The sequence below is a fragment of the Onychomys torridus genome, chromosome 3 (assembly GCF_903995425.1).
Source record: "Onychomys torridus chromosome 3, mOncTor1.1, whole genome shotgun sequence".
Classification (NCBI taxonomy): domain Eukaryota; kingdom Metazoa; phylum Chordata; class Mammalia; order Rodentia; family Cricetidae; genus Onychomys; species Onychomys torridus.
In genome coordinates, this window is record NC_050445.1 from 60,182,653 (window position 1) to 60,199,926 (window position 17,274).

General features: G+C 39.0%; 1 protein-coding gene across 1 annotated transcript in view; it reads left to right on the plus strand.

The window, feature by feature from the left end:
* Nucleotides 1–17,274, plus strand: part of Col28a1 (collagen type XXVIII alpha 1 chain) — a 163,567-nt gene that overhangs the window by 76,220 nt on the left and 70,073 nt on the right. Inside the window, exons 22-25 of the mRNA XM_036181591.1 lie at nucleotides 3,485–3,553; nucleotides 4,586–4,654; nucleotides 8,288–8,356; nucleotides 8,679–8,747. Coding sequence (XP_036037484.1) covers nucleotides 3,485–3,553; nucleotides 4,586–4,654; nucleotides 8,288–8,356; nucleotides 8,679–8,747 — 276 coding nt within the window. The remainder of the gene's footprint in view (nucleotides 1–3,484; nucleotides 3,554–4,585; nucleotides 4,655–8,287; nucleotides 8,357–8,678; nucleotides 8,748–17,274) is intronic.

The following is a 17,274-nucleotide window of genomic DNA, read 5'->3' on the forward strand; positions in this document are numbered from 1 at the left end:
AAAAACATTTAATTGGGGTAGCTTATAGTTCCAGAGGTTACCATTATCATCATGGTGCAACATGGTGGTGTGCAGGCAGACATGGTGCTGGAGCAGTAGCTGAGAGTCCTACATCTTTACTTGTAGGCAACAGGAAGTGGTCTGAGACCCCAGGCATGGCTTGAGCATATATGAGACCTCAAAGCCCACCCCAACAATGGTACACTTCCTCCAACAAGGCCACACCTACTTCAGCAAAGTTACATTTCTAATAGTGCCACCAATCCCTGTGAGCTTATGGGGGTCAATTACATTCAAACTATCAGAAAAGAGGTAAGAATATTTAATGACCCCTTGATAAGAAAGCAAGTTTATTTTAAAATTTTTAAATTAGATTTATTAATTTTATTTTAGGTGTTTACATTTTGCCTGCATGTATGAATATGTACTATGTACATGATTGGTGCCCTTGGAGGTCAGACAAGTGAACCTGATCCCTTGGAACTGGAGTTAGGGATGGTTGTCAACCATCACGTGAATGCTGGAAATAGAGCCCAGGCCTTCTTCAAGAGCTACAAGTGCTCTTAGCTGCAGCTCCATTTTTTAGTTTCAAGAAGGCAAGTTTTAAAAACTGGTGTTGACAAGATGTGAGTGCTACTAAAGAGGGTTGCTTATAGAGCCATATCATATATCCTGCATTTCAGATATTTAAATTATCATTCATAACAGTAGCAAAATTACAGTATGAAGTAGCAATGAAATAATTTTATGGTTGGGGGTCACCACAACATGAGAAACTGTACAACAGGGTCGAAGATTAGTGCCTCTCAGTGTAGTGGGGGAAAGTTTTAGAAATCCAGGTTTCTTGGTCTTGCCTCCAGAGTCTCTGAGATCTAGATTTAGTATATTCTTGGTTACAGACCCAGGGACCCATGTTTCTTCAAGGGCCACAGATTGTTCATGAAACACATTATAAGGAACTGTCGCTGTGAAAGAAATGTATTTTATAAGTATTAACGGTAAGGTATTACTTTGTATGTTGTAGCTAATCTTATCAAAGTAAACCTGGTGTTTTAATATAGGGTTTTTTAAAGATGAAGAAAAATTGCAATATTTTAGAAGTAATAAATCTAGAAACATAATTTTTGCCCTAACCCTGGTTTTAGCAAAAATTTATTTATGTATTTGTATGTGAGCATGTGCCATGGTGTGTGTGTGTGTGTGTGTGTGTGTGTGTGTGTGTGTGTGTGCAAGTCAGAGGACAACTTGTTGGAGTTAGTTTTCTCCTTCATCATGTGGATTACAGGGATTGATTTCATATTGTCAAGCATGGCAACCAATGCCTTTTCCTGCTGAGCCAGTTACTTGTCTTTGGTGAAAAAATTTAAGTGACTAATGTTTTGTTCCTTTGTCAGAGGATTGGATGTGAGTTTATCTGTTGCCAGATCATGACTCATGTGTCACATGCCATCACCCACAGGTTTGGATTTAAGGATGAGCACATACATGCTGTGGCATAAGCAGGTCCCAGCAGGCTGTGTACTCAGTTAGTAGGCTGTACTGTGGAGAATCCCCATAGCAGAGGCTTCAGCTGGGAAGATGAACATGGCTCCTCATCAGTGAATGCTTTGATGGTGTTTTTCCTGGAAGAATTGGGATGGTCCAGTGCACAGTTCATGCTATTGAGTTTTAAGAACACCTACATTGGGCAAAGGAGGAATTAGTCATTGAACTAAGATCCTAGAAGCCAACTGAGGCTTAACATAGAAATACTTCAATCTCTGAGTGAGCCCTCCCTCTTTTTTTTTTTTTTTTCTTTTCTCTTTTAAAGGGCCAGGTAAAACATAGTTCAGCTTTATCTGCCAAGAAGCAAAATTGAGACTGTTGTGTAGGCACTTATATTACAACTACTTGAAAATATAAAAACTAGTCTTAGCTCAAGACTGTTCAAAACCTGGGGCCAGCTTGCTTTGATCCACAGTTTGCAATTTCCCTGTCCTTTATCTAGAACAGTAGTTTCCAAATGTCTCTGATTACAAACACCTGTCAGTAAAATTTTGATCACATTCCAAATAAATTTGTTTATTTTTTGCTACAATTTTTAATGTATAAACTATTTTGCAATATATGTTTGGAACTTTATATAAAGATGTAAAAATATTATAAATTTATGTATGAAAATGAAAATATATGTCTTAGTTAGGGTTTCTGTTGCTATGAAGTGACACTATGACCATGGCAACTATTTTTTAAGGTTTACTTGTTTATTTAAAGTTTTTGTTTTTTTTCATTTTACCTACTGGATCATGGCAACTCTTATAAAGGAAAATATTAAATTGAGGTGGCTGCTAACAGTTCAGAGGTTCAGTCCATTATCAACATGGTGGGGAGGATGGTGGCTTGCAGGCTGACATGGTGCTGGCTACATTTTGATCAGAAGGCAACAGGAAGTGGACTGAGTGTCACACTGAGCAAAGCTTGAGCAAAAGAGACTTGAAAGCTTGTCTCCACAGTGACACACTTCCTCCAACAGAGCCACACCTACTTTAACAAAGCCACACCTCCTAATAGTGTCACTTCCTTTGGGTCCATTTTCTTTCAAACCACCACAATATATAAAATTATGATTTTTTTTTCTGTCCCAGGGAATCATTTTGAACTTTGCGATGTGCAATGACAAGTGTTTGGGAAGAGGTCTTTCAAACTGTGTTAATAACACTGTGTCAGAATTCTCAGAGCTATAAAAATTCACACTCCTGGGCCCCATCCTTCAGATCTATGGGAGTCTGGATTTATGGGCTTGGAATTGAGCACTGCATATTTGCCAAACTCTATCTGTAATAGCCTTTGAGAAACACTGGTCTAGATTCAGATAAGACACAGGGATTACCTATTGTTCCTCAAATCTTTGGGACTTAATATTAGATAAAATGGAAGCAGAAGAGATAGAGCAGAGGCAGGAAGTCAGGAAAGAGCAAGAAAGAGAAAGATGTTTCAGTTTTCCTTTTCAATTTTGAAATAAAATATATAAAATCTATTTCAGAAAAAGGGTTTGTACAATGGAATACTGATACAACATGGGCCATGACAATAAAAGCAACAAAGGAAAAAGGATAATAAATTAGCCGAGTACTGTGGAGCTTATGTTGAAGACTACTTCTGTAATTGAATACAAGATTTTTCTCTGAGCTTCTTGGCATACAATATAAAACACAGGCACCACGGATTGCTCCATCTTTATTGGCCAGTAAAAAGCTACACAAGAGATAAAAAATTCCTACTATTCAGGACTTAATTGAACACATTTATTTAAAGGCACTGAGAACTTACAGGGTAATAACTTCAGCAGTGGTTTGCAAAGGATGTTCCAATCGTTTTCATATTCACACTTAGAGACAGGGGTTTGAATACCCTGAAATATACAGACATTTGTTTTCTTTCCTTACTATAATTACTGCATATGGTTTCTCTGCTTGAAATATAACAGCTATTCTTGTTTTCTCAGGGAGAGCCAGGCATTATGGGCCCTTTTGGAATGCCTGGAGCATCAATTCCTGGACCAGCTGGACCAAAGGTATACATTCTTGTGACTCTTTAAAGTTGAAAGGAAAATACATTCATGTTTTTATGTCAATGATGATGGTTCGAGTGAACCAGAAGTTTAGTTTGATCCCCAAGTAACACTCACATATAAACAGGCTAAAAGCCAGACTTCTCACCCCTAATGCTAAGCTCGCCATGTTTCTCGGCTCTCTCTCTCAACCCCTAAGCTGCGGTGATACTTTATTTGTGCTGAAATGTGGTGATAGTTTATTTGTATGTTAATAAATAAAGTTTGCCTGGAGATCAGAGGAAATAGCAAGCCATTTTAAGTAAACACAAAAGTGGTAGCACATGCCCTTAATCCGATGACTTGGCAGGCAAGGTCTCTGAGTCTTCAAGGCCATACTAGGGAACAGAGCCAAGGGTGGTGACATATGCCTTTAATCCTAGTACCAACCATAGAGACCTAGAGGTCTGTACAGACAGGCAGTGACAGGGAAGTGATGTAGATGGGCTAAGATAGCCAATGAGAGGGCAGAACAGCAAGGCAATAAAGGCATGGGTAGATAGGAAGTAGTTCACTTTGGAAGCTGTGGGGTGATGAGATAAGGTTAGCTGGTGGCTATTCCTATTACCCTGATCTCTAAGGCTTTCACCCCTATATTTGGCTCTGTGTTTTTTATTTAATAAGACTACTTAGAAATTCATCTACACTAAGTCACAACACAAATAAGAATGTTGTTGCATTTACAACAACAGATTTACTAAAATCTACAATTGAAAAGTCTGAAAGAAAAGATGCACTCAGTTTTAAAAGAATTCCTAGGCATTCTTACGTCTAAATATTTGAGTCTAATTATCACATATTATTTTAGTGGATTGTCCCAGACACCTATAGAGGTCTTTACTGACCAGTTTATTAACTCCTCATTTGAGTTTCTCAAAATTTTCCAAAGGATGAGATGGATAGATTAAGCACTTTACACATGATCTATTTTCACCGTGCACGTCTGCAGTTCCTCATATAACCTAGAGTCTTGCCAATGTTATTTGAACTGGACAGGGAGATCGAGGAGGACCTGGGATGCCTGGTCTGAAAGGAGAACCTGGACTTTCTGTTCGAGGGCCAAAGGTATGGGTTTTTTGTTTGTTTGTTTGTTTGTTTATGCTCCCTTTCTGTGTGTGAGAAGGGAGACTTATGGAGGGTATGTAACTAGGAGACTGAGTACTTGCTTAGCATGCACAAGGCTCTTTGTTTGATCCCTGCACTACAAAAGAAAAGAAGAGGAGCAGCAAGGGGATATGAGGAAAAAGAGAAGGAGGAGGAGGAAGAAGAAGAAGAATACTCGATTACTAATATGCTAGTCAGTTTTCTACCACCATGGTGAAATATATGTATCATCAACTTGTAAGTTTATTTTGGCCCATGGTTTTCAGTTTGTGGACCTCTGTTCATTTTGCTTGAGGTCTGTAGCATCTCAGTACATCAAGGTGGGAATATGTGATAGAAGATTCCTGCTTAGCTCATGGCAGTCAGTGAGTTAAAAGAAATAGGAAAGGACTGTGGTCCCAATATCCCCTTGAAGGAAATGCTCCCCATGACCTAATTTCCTCCAACTAGACCTGAACCCCCAAGGGCTCTACCATTTTCCAGTAGGGCCACAGCCTGGAGACCAACCTTTGAACACATAGACCTTTGGGGGAAGTTCAAGATCCAAACAGTCCCATTTAACAAGCTGATCACTTACTTGTAAAGTCTCTCTATTGATGAAATAAATGAAAAGAGGGCATGCTCTTTGGGGGAAAAGAAAAGGAATAAGCAACAGTTCTAATTTTCACATATTTAGGGAACACTAGCTCTCATGGTTGAGTGTTAGTTGACTTAGTCATTGTTAGAAAATGCTCTTTCATGTCACCAGAGTCACAACTGCTCTGGTTTGCCCAAGACTAAGGGTTCCTGTCATATAAAGCTTCAGGAATAAGTTTAAAAAAAAATCCCAGACAACCTCAGCCAAGTTGTTCATCCTGCTCCTAGGACCCTGGCTATGTAGCTGACTCAAGGAAAAATGTAAAATTTCCCATGTGAAACTACAGATACTATCTTATTTAGTTATGTGTGTGGGACAGTTCCCATGCTGTTTTGATAACTGGTTGTTCATACTCCATGCTTTATACTGTTTATCTCTTCTCACTTTTGCCTTTGCATGACCATGTGCTGCTACAGTACGCTTGCTATCTGCTGAAGATCATTGGGCATCACAGATGATGGTACTTAGAGATGCTTGCCTCTTCAGGCATTTTCTCCCCTTTTGGGCTCTAGTAGTATTCTTAATGCCATTCATTCACAATACAGTCATTTTCACATTTTTCAGGATCATATGTACCTTTGAATGTCTGATGGAAGGTTGGCACATTAATTCAATTTTGCATGCCACTTCAGGAGAACTCTTGGTCTGCCCTATTACCCATTTCAAAATACCACACTTCAATTTTTGTGCTGATTTCTGTTGAATGAGAGACAGGCCAAAATGAATTGCTCTGAACCACATTTTCTTGAATCAAATGGAGAAAGCAAAATGGCAAAATTCTATTTATAAAAGTATTGTAAAATGCCCTAAATAAAAATCTGTCCCTAGTCTTGGTCCAAGACACTTCCTGGATTCATTGCCTTGCTGTGCCCAAATATCTGAGAAGAAGCAATTTAAGGTAGGGATGGTTCAGTTTGGTTCATGGTGAAGGAGGCAGAGTCCATCATGGTGGGGAAATTACAGTGGCAGGAATTTGCTCTTCTCTTGTCCAATCAGGAAGTAGAGAAAGGAGAATGCTGGTGGTCACAGAGCCTTTCCCTGTCCCATTTTTATTAAGTCCAGACCCCTGACTATGAGATGATGCCAATACACATGCAGAATGGATCATTCCTCCTTAGGCAAACTCTCTAGAAACTCCCTCAAAGACAAATGCATAAGCCTGTCTCTCAGGTAATTCCAAATCTCATCAAATTGGCAATGAGGAGAACCTATCACACTTACAGTTAGGTTAGAAGTAACAAAGTTACTGCAACTTCTGCAGGAGAGCAGACAAAGACCTGCAGGGAGAAAATGTATATAATGTGTGTTCCGGACTCCCTCCTCCTCCTCTGTGGTGAGTACCAGTGGCTAATTGCTTTCAGCTGTTGGTAATATAGCATTAGCTTAGAGCACAGAAATAAAAACCCAAAGTAAAATTAGATTCTTTTTCTTTTAAGCATAACCAGGGAGCAGTTACTGTTTTACTTATTTGTTTGTTTTGTTGGCTTTCTCCTTGTATCATAGCATGGTCAGAAATGGAGTCTTATTTGGGAAAAAGTCTCATACAGGAATGGCCAGAGTTATGTCAACTGGAGCCAGAATGGCTTAGCAAGCTGATTCTGTCAGTGACCAATTTCCAGTTAGAGATGTACCAAAATTACCATCGCCTTCATCTTGCTCCCTATTACACTCCAACGTTAAGAGATCACCTTGAGTTTGTGCTGGTGACAAATAGGGTACTCTGTTTTTGTAAGTGGCCAAATAGTCTATAAAGGTGATCCTTTTTGAGGCTAACCACATAAAACCAGACTCTTGGGACTGACAAGGAAAGACAGCTACTGCATTCATGGCTCTCAAACTAAACGGAACTTTCTTGGTGCTTAAATGGCCTGTAGCTTTTATCCTTCCTCAGCCATTCATTGGCAGGAATTAGTATCAATGGAGAGCTGGATTGAGGACAACATTTTGGGTTGGGATAATCACCATTTGATCTCAGAATTTGCTTTCATGTAAAGGGAACATTTGAAGGTACCATTTGCGTTCCTATTCTTGGAAAACAGAAGTTGGTCTGTTACAAGAGTTCCCACTAACATAAAATAATAATAAATAAACTATCTAAAGCACAAGCAGCTCTTTATCAAAGCAAGTGATGTGTACAGACAAAGGCTGTTAGCCATCACAGTCACAAAACGGTGTGGTGTGTTGCAAAAACACTCTTTTAGATATATGTTTAGTAAGATGTGAAATTAATACATCCTCTAAAAGATTCTTCAAGTTCTTTTCCCTCCTCTGCTCCCAGTGTACTCTGCTCAGAAATTTCTTGGATTTTTATTTGTACACATTTAATAGCTTGCTGCTATCAAAAGGACAATAACCATCCATGTCTGGCCTCGGTATAGGAAGTGAATGGCTGCTAGTTAAAGTCACAGTGCTCGAGGTTAGCAGCAAATAATCAGGGGCCCATCACTCTGTAACTTAACCTGTTTGAATCTCCATTTGGGTGATTCAATACTCTGTAATTTCAGCACACAGAAGAACACAGTAGACATAACCCAGTGTAGTAGGCTCTTTATATTTGAGTCAAATTGGTTACCTCTTCTTTTTTTACTCCCCCTGCACAGACCTTCCTAAATTTTCTCATGTTTGTATTTCTCCCTGATTTGTGGTACACTAAGCATTTGTACATTTTTAAAATTAAAATACTAGCAACAGCTGTTTTCCGACCCCCATGACCCATGATTCCTACAGAAGACTTTGTAATGCTTCATATATCCCTTCCTTTCACACCCCACATCCAGTGACCTCAAATGAATGGGACTGTTGAGAAGATAAGAGACTGCTAAATGTGACAGGCTATTCTCCTAAAGTTTCCTTTGCCTTATGAACTCCATCTTTGCTTTCTTGATTCAGTGTTTAGCCTAAGATCTGCTAGATGTTTCTTGCTGTAGTACCATGACTTGGTATTGGGATTTTTGCAGGGTGTCCAGGGTCCTCGAGGACCAGTGGGTGCTCCAGGACTCAAAGGTGATGGCTATCCTGGTGTGGCTGTAAGTGTGGTTGTGTCTTTTTCATATAAATCATTTTAAATTTATGCATACTAAATATACATATTTGGGCTATAGTATGATAATTTGATACATTTATATAATGTAATGATCACATTTGGCTTACTTAGAATTTTTGTTTCTTTAAACATTTATAATTCCATTGTGTTGGGAATCTTTGAACTCTTATAGTTCCCTATAAACTATATAGTCAGCTGTAGCAATGATGAAACCTTTCTTCCTTCTCCTTTCTTCTTTCCTTCCACTTTTCTGAGCATTATATACTACAAGAATGCTTATTCTCTCTCATACTTCGACACCTTAGGGACCTCGAGGAATGCCAGGACCCCCTGGACCAATGGGCTTACGTGGTGTGGGAGACACTGGAGCAAAGGTAAGATTTTTTAAGTAGGCAACAATACTAGTTTTTAAGAAAGTATGTACAGGGAACCTTGGTAAATGTGATTCATTTTTATCTGACACACTAGAAGAATAGTGATGTATGAAGTAATTGATGAGTTATTCAACCTTACCCAAGATACCCTGGAAACATGCCCATGAATATGTTGAATGACTTCATGGTTCTTTAACAGACCCTTTCTTTGCTTTTTCTTCTTCCATACCAAGCTCTGGGTTCTATTCAGAGCCCTTTTCTTTCCTTTTCATCCTGCTCTTTCCCTAGCTTCTCTCATCCTGTCTTGAAGCTTTATGATGATGGTGTCCAAGTCTCTAGCCTTTCTTCCTTCAGCTTTTTCTCATGTGTCTATTTTCTTACACATACCTTCCTTTAATTTCTTACAGATACCTTTAACCTAACATTCAAACCAGTCCCCTTAATTCTTATCCTGTTTTGTTGTAAAAGGCAGTGCTGTGCAGCTCAAGAACTTAGTCATCCTTGGTCCTTTCCTGTCCATTGTTTTCCTCTACGTTCTGTCCTTTGCCTCTTCATGTTCAGAATGCACCTGCAGTCTGGATCATTTTCTTCTGCGGCTTCCTTCAGGCAAACTGTCACCATGTCTGGGTATCCAGATGGCCTCTTCACTGAGCTTCCCCCTTCCAAATCCGCCCTCTTATAACTTACCAGGTTAGGTGGACTTTTAAAACCATAAATCAGACAAAATCCCACTCCTGCTTAGAAGTACTCTGGTGACTTCTCTGGCCTTGGAATGAAACTCGGCATCTTTTCCCCAGTCTTTGATGCTCTTATAACCTGACATGGCTTCTGCCTGTTTTCCCTTGCCCTGACATCCACTCACCCCGGCCTGCTATTCCTGCAATTCTTTCATGCTTTCAGGGTAATGGATCTGGAAGGATGGCCAGATGTTAAGACCTCAGCTAAAGTTTTTCTCTAGATTTCCCTTACAAAACATCACCGCTGCCCTTTGGCATGTGTTTCATGTGCAGACTGGATCACTCTCTGGGATCAATCAATATGCTTATTTATTATCAGTGGTGCTCTGTGGGTTCCATGAGATGTAACATTTCTTGGGGACAGCGTTCTGTAGTCTCTGTTAACCTCTTGGCTTCAGAAGTGTTATCACCCAGCTCTAAAATCTACTGAATGAACAGGAATTGAATGAATAATCAGAGTTTTCACGGAGAGAAGTTTGTTTTTAACTACTCAACTATTCACTTAGATCTCTCATGCTTCTAGATCATTGCGGAAAGATGATATATGTGTTTACTGCTAACCTTTTTGTTGTTGTTTCTGCTACAGTAGTTAGCAGTGAGAATGCCTGTGTACCACTTCCCTACGGTGCAGTGGGTCCACTTTGCTCCTTCCTCACCCAAGGAGAACAAAAGATTAAAGACCCATGGCAATAACAATCGTCTGTAAGGATTTCCACCTCTGTCCAGTTGTAATTCTTGGGATAATTGTGAGAATCCCAGCTGAAAGTGACACATAAATGTCATATGTAGAACTTGAGATTCTCTGATAAGTTGACGCAGATCCTTGAAGGAGCCTTGATGTTGTCAACAAACCATACTGTATTCAGATATTAGGTCACATTTTTCTTTAACATATAGCATCTATCAAAACATTAAAATTCAATAAACTAGAAATATTCAGTATTAAGTATCATTACTTCCTGCTCCAAGTGAAACATTGGTAAACCCTTTTGTTATTATACTAAATATTTCCCTACAGGAAGCAGAAGCTTATTTCTATTTAAAATAAGATATGAAATAAAATATGTTAAATATATACTTGGCTGTGTTTGTGTTGCAATGGAAGCATATGGCCGTTTATATTTTCAAAAAGTAGCTAGTTATGAATATTTATATAAGTATTATTAAATTAAGTTATTATGTTACTGTTTCAGATTTAGTATTAATAACAACACAGATAAAGAACACTTAAAATTTAATCCTTGTGAGTATTCTTCTCTGTCAGATTATTTAATATGCAGACTAAGGTATTTTCTGAATGATTTTGTATATCACATTCCTGCAAAAATCCCCTGTACTTTCACATTTTTCATTATTTTTTGGCAAAAAATACCAAGCATTCTTACTTGTAAAATTTTATCTTACCTTTTTGATTTTGGAAGTAGCACATGTGTTTCCAGAAGGCATACTGTGAGTGAAACTCATCTTGGCCTCCAACTTGCTTCCAGCAGGAGAGTGGAGGAGGATCATAGCCAGGATCTACCTGCTTCTGTTCATCTGCCTCCCTTTGCTCTGCCTGTTCCTTCTCTGCATTGTCTTCTGTTTCTTCCTTTGCTCCGTGTGTTGGCCACAAGAACTCCAGCTCTGAATGAGATGTTAGGAGCATGTGCTAGTCTTAGAATCAAATAAAGTTTTCAGCCATAGATTTGAAAATAAAGAAAATTCTGGAAGCAAACACTAGTTTTTAAACAACCTTCAAAACTATCTCTCCTTTTGAATAGAGACCCTAAGTATCCATCTGGCCTTCTCTTCTGAAGAAGACTACGGAAGCACACATATGCACAAACATATGCACAGACATAAATGAAGAAAGTAAGGGAAATATTTTGAAAAAGCTGACTTTCAGTTAATTTCATCCTTCCATAAAGTAGAGATCAAATCAGCAAAACTGTCAATGACAGACAACAAAAGCCTAGTACCCAAATAATAAATCTTTCTGTTACTTTGAGTTAAAACGCCAGAGAAACTGTAAGTATCTAGAGGTATGTGTGTGTGTGTGTGTGTGTGTGTGTGTGTGTGTGTGTGTGTGTGTCCACATTTATATCCTGGTATGTTTTTCATTTAAACTCTGTGTAGTCACCTTAAAACCTTGGCCTTAAGGCATGAACTTGCAAACAAATGTGTTTTGAAATGAGGAAACTATTAAGGCTGATGATTAATTTATGATGGTTTATGTGATATTTAGTTAAGGTCACATATGTTTAGCATATGACACAAACATTAGAATCAAAGCTTCTATGTTTTAAAACATATAAAAAGCAACGCCTGGCATCTAGCACCTTGTGGAACTCTGGTTTCCCCTAGTGGAAAATGTTTATAGACCATCAAATTTTGGCAAGAATTTCTGAGCTATTTCAAAATTCTTATAAAAATTTTCAAGACAACAGTAGATGTAGGTTTGAAAGTCCACCTGGAAAGTGCACTGGGAAAGGACCGGAATGTTTGGCCTCTTGCTAAGTACAAAGAGCTCCTGCTGTGTCCTGATGTCTACACTCACTCTGGTGGAAGTCATCCTCAGAGACCCTGCCCATCCCTGCCCATGTCCCTCCACTGGAGCCCTGAGAATAAAGGGAATCCTTATGATTTGAAGACAACTTTGAGGCACTCTCAGCTTCCTTTTAGGGGCTGCAGCTAAGTCATTGCTCTTAAGATTTACCTGAAAAGCCCCAAAGGGGCCTGCAGCTGAGAGAGAGAGCTGATCCTCAGATAAGCCCCAGTCCCAGAGTTTGTTTCTGGCCTTGGTGAATACTGGGGTAGACATCCGAGCCCCTCAAGGGCAAATTCATCTTGCGGGGTCCTCTTCGTTCTGTTAGTGCCAGGAAAAGCCAAGGTCTCACCCAAACCTGTGGGATGGTTTCATATAGACCAATCCTCCAAGCTAATTTGGATTTGGGGGCATTCAAAAAGCTACCAAGTGGTTGAAATAACATAGGTGGACAGAGGATTATGGGGTTGTTATTGTTCTTCAAATTATGATAATGATTATAATTAGTATTTATTACCTAAATATTTCTAGAATATTGCATTTGGAACATTTTCCCTATTTTTACAGAATTTGAGGAAATTGATGAGCAGAGGTTGAACAACTTGCCTCTTGGCAATGTAAACGTATCAGAGCATGTATGTTGTGTGCTTGAGAGGGAAACTATGAATCTGATGAGTGACAGACTGAAAGGAGGACTAAGTTAGAACAGACAGAAGGACTTTCCAACCCTCCCTACCTCACCCCTGTGCTCAGTCTCCACTGTGAGCCATTTCCTATTCACCTTGTGCCGTTTTGCATGCAGTTGGATTGCTCTTCTTTCTATCCTAATGTTTCCATTATCAAAACCTAGATTGTGTAAACTGTAAAGAGAAACACAAACCAAAAAGAGTTAAACATTTTCCCCAAGCCTTAAATATTGAGTATTGTAAATACATCCTTTATTTGACAAAAGTGGCCCATAGTCATAAATTAAAATGCAAGTCTATGTGAAATTCCACTGAGTATCATTATTCTAAAAATGTTCCCAGAGTCTGAATTGCTTCTCTGTTCTCTGCAATGGTTCACATATGTGCATGCTACCACCAAGTCTTGGCAGAATAGAGGACCAATTCACACAGAGATGCATTAGGAATCTGGGGCTTCCATCAGCAGATGTGGACTGGACAAGGAACTCCATTTTGAACAGGCCAGACAAGAAGGGCCAGTCAAGGATGCAGGATTTGGGATAATGATATTAAAGATTCATGATTCCAAAGTGGGCTAGAAACCCACTTCTCCCTGGTTGTCCCCAAATTTGGAGGAGGCAGGGAAGTGAGGGGTGAGTCTGGGAGGGGTTGGAGGCTGCATATGATCAAAACACATGCTCATGAAATTTTCAAAGAATTAATAAAATGATATTTTAAAATGCTAAGGAATGGGCCATAAGCTCAAAGCAGGAATAATTAAAGCCAGAAACGTGAAGTTTGAAGGTTGGGGAGTTTGACCTGTAGGTTTCTGAAAATGTCAAATTCAGGACCTGGGAAATTTGATGAGGTAACTTTTCAAGGCAATTCCTTGAATCCTTGAAAGCTGAGCTGACTCCAGGCTGCCCATTACTTTAAATACTGCTTTCTTCTCTGTTTGCTGTTTTCTGGGGCTACATTCCTCTTCCATGGTGTGTACACATCACCCTAGCCCTGAAGACAAACACTAAACTCTGAACATTCACTACCCACATCGCCATCTCTACATTTTGTGTTTTTAGCAATGCAGACTGTAGGAACTTCCTCTGACAAAGAGGTACAGTGAATTTTTATAGCAGAGAGTCTCTTCTTCCCTCATTAGGGGCAGCATTAGTGTCCTTACTTGCATGATTTTGAACTCTACTGACTAAGGAAGACTTTCCCTTTCCAGTGAGATTTTGGTACCAGGCCATCATCTGCTCAGTTTCAATGAGCTGATTTTGAGAAAAGGAAGAAATTATCAACAAGCCTCAAAGTCCTTTAGCAAGCATTAAAGTTAGCAGAAACTAAGATACAAGTGTTTGAGGGTGGATAGCAGGGGTAGAGGAGTTGGAATTTAAAGCTGGGAAGACACCAGAAAGGAAGCATGATAGCAGCTTGAGACGCTGTGCTCCCAAGAGCCTTCTCAGTTGTTCCTGTATTCTCATAGTGGTCATGCTGGTAATTGTCATTGTTTCCCGGCACAATGGCCATCAGTGAGGAGTGACAGACAGATAGGACAAGCATTAGTCAGCCAGTCGTTATATGACCCTTATCTAGGTGTCTGTATAAGGCCTCTAAAATTTCCACTGACACTTAGACAACATGCTAGTGTGACTGTGGTACTCATGAGTTACTAACCCACGGCATCTGCTGACGTCATTCACAGTGCTTATGTTGGTGAAAGATGAAGACATCATAGTCACAGTTTAATTTTATTTAGAACCTGGAGAGGAACATTTAACGTCTTTAATTTCTTTGACATCCCCCTTATTTTAAAATTCAACCTTTCCTTGGCTTCATCATTTAGTGAATCTTTAGAGTATCATTCCTTGAACAGTTCTTAAGACTAATGTTTTCTACAGTGAGTTCAATTTAGTTTTTGATATCTCCAAACTAGCAAAGTGTGAGACCACTGGATGAATAACTGTAAGTTGCTTTTATCATCCTCTCAAAGAGGACGCCTTCATTGGCGTAAACAAAAGAAGAGATGATAAGTAAAGCCTTATTAATGTATATGCATGTGTAAGTCAGCCTAGTAGGTTAATTATTGTCTAAAATATTTTATCTAAGTCTTAAAAAATATAGGAAGCATCACATTGTGCTATTTTTCATCATTATTGCTGTCCCAGACCCTTTGCCATTTGTCAGCTCCATGACCCTTGAGACCTAGCCTCCTCATCTGTGATTTGTATGACATCTGCTTCACAGGGTCCCTCTGATAGATACATGAAGAGATGACCATAAGTCATTTAACACAAAAGCATTCTAATTAACAGCCATCATAACATGCATCGCTCCATGAAATCAGGTACACTGTAGGCCAGATGAGAAGAGATACAAAGGCGATCTGGACTAGATCACTGCAAAGTTTAGGGTAAACCACAGAATGAAGGAATGGCAATGAAGGGGGCCAGGTGATAGAAAGGGAAGTCTTAGCCAGCTGAGCACTCATGCAGGTGGTGTAGGCCTTTTATTACCTGTGAAGAATTTTTATAACTCGGGATATTTTTTTTTCCTGGGAATATGACTGACCTGTTGTAGGAAAGAGACTTTCACAGCCACAGAGCTGTGGTCTCTGCATTAAATAGCAGCTGAAAGAAAGATTTTGTGGACAGCTGCCCATTTATAGCTGGTTTTAGGAGACATAAAATGGGAAATGGGCTCTGGAAGTCATCTTTGGATTTCCCCGAGCTCCATAGGTGTGGACATGCCATTTGTCCCCTGAAGCCTCAGTTTCCTTATTTATCAAATGGAATAAGTTGATGTTCATAAGATTGCTAAGATAGTGACTGAAATTACTTGCTGCATAATAAACTTCATAAGTGTTTATTATTACTTATAATGATATTTCTATTATAAGCTATAGCAAAAATTTACTGATATGAGGAAAACTTGCATGTGGAAGTAGCTGGTAATTCTCTAGTCCTTTCTTTTGTGAAAAAATAAGAGTTTGAGTGTATGCTTACTTCCATCATTGTAAGAACTTGCCTGTTTTTAAAGGAGTCAAAATTAACAGCTCTGTAAGGTTATGGTGGCTAAAACCCTTGCTAGATCATCCATTCACAAGAACAAGTGTGTAGATCATCCATTCTCTGGAACAAGCATGTAGTCAGTCCTAAACCGCCCATTTCCAGTGAAATGACAGAGGTATCTGCCATCTCGAGTCCCTTTGTGGGCAGTGAGAAGCAGGAGGTCATCTAAACAGCTCTTTCCTTGAGGGAGTAAAAGCAGATGATTGTAGAGTTTGGGCTGTGGGGTTACAAAGTGAGTTATGTGGGTACAAATAGAAACTCCAGAATTTGCTATTTTGTTCATTGTCTCCCAGTACAAGGGCTCCCCCTGCAGGCTCTAACACCCTCCATGTTACACGGCCAGCTAAATCCATTATTAGACAAGGGCACTCATTCTACTGACAATAAGGCAAGCACACCTGTTCTTAGGTACCACTTCTGTGAGGTGGCAGATGCAGTGGTGTTGAATGTGACATGAGATTCATACAGTCCTCTGTCTTCCATGCCCCAGCTGTCAAGGTTTAACAAGGACCCTTGGCCCAAGGGACAAGAGACAAAGCACATTTATGATGTATTTTCTCTGTCATCATGGTGAGATGCTATTTATTTCTATTTATATCTCATCAAATTTCTGATATTGTTGTCTATAGAAAGAATACTGTACACACACGTGTGTGTTCACATGTACATGTTTTAATATGATTTGTACTAGTTGAGAAGACACTTTTAACTAAAACCACAAGGAAAATACCATGAGTTCAGTAGAGGCGTGTCAATTTTTTTCTTCAAGGAATGAGATTTTTAAAAAAAACCTATGCCTTCATTTACAGTCCCCCTTTAAAAATTATATGATATTTGGTACATATTAAGAATTCATGAAACATGCAAATTTTATTTGTGATGCTCATTATCTACCCATGCACCTCTCCCCTTTGGGCAGTTTCTTAAAAAAACATCATTTAAATTATGTATTCTTTTCCTACAACACTACAACAATACTGACTCATGGTCAATGGTGAGATTTTTATTGGATATTGTTCATGAATTTAAGCAAACGTTATTGAAACCATTTATTGTAAACATTAAGAAAGTCATGTGACACAAGCGTTCCACGTACTGATTACACTTCACTTACCAGCATGCAGCTTGTCTTGTTTCTTCTGCAATCTTACTTCTCTCTCCACTTCCTTTCTCTGAAATAATCCCCAGACAGCATCCACATAAAGATTTGATATTTATCTCTCAAATAAAGAAGTTCCTTTCAAAACATAGCTGCTAAACTACTGTAAAACCTAAACACACCAACAATTTCTTACTATAGCAAATATCTAGTGTTCAAATTTTCCAGTTTGCCTCATGAATTTTTTATTATTGTTTTGTTCAAGTAAGTTGAGTCTGAATGATGCCCACACTGTGGTAGAATGTTATTTTAAGGCATGTTACTTTTGTTTATGTCACATTTAACTCTGTGAAGCTGTGTGACTGTGCCTGTCTAAAACACCTGATGGTCTAATAAAGAACTGAACGACCAATAGTATGGTAGGAGAAAGA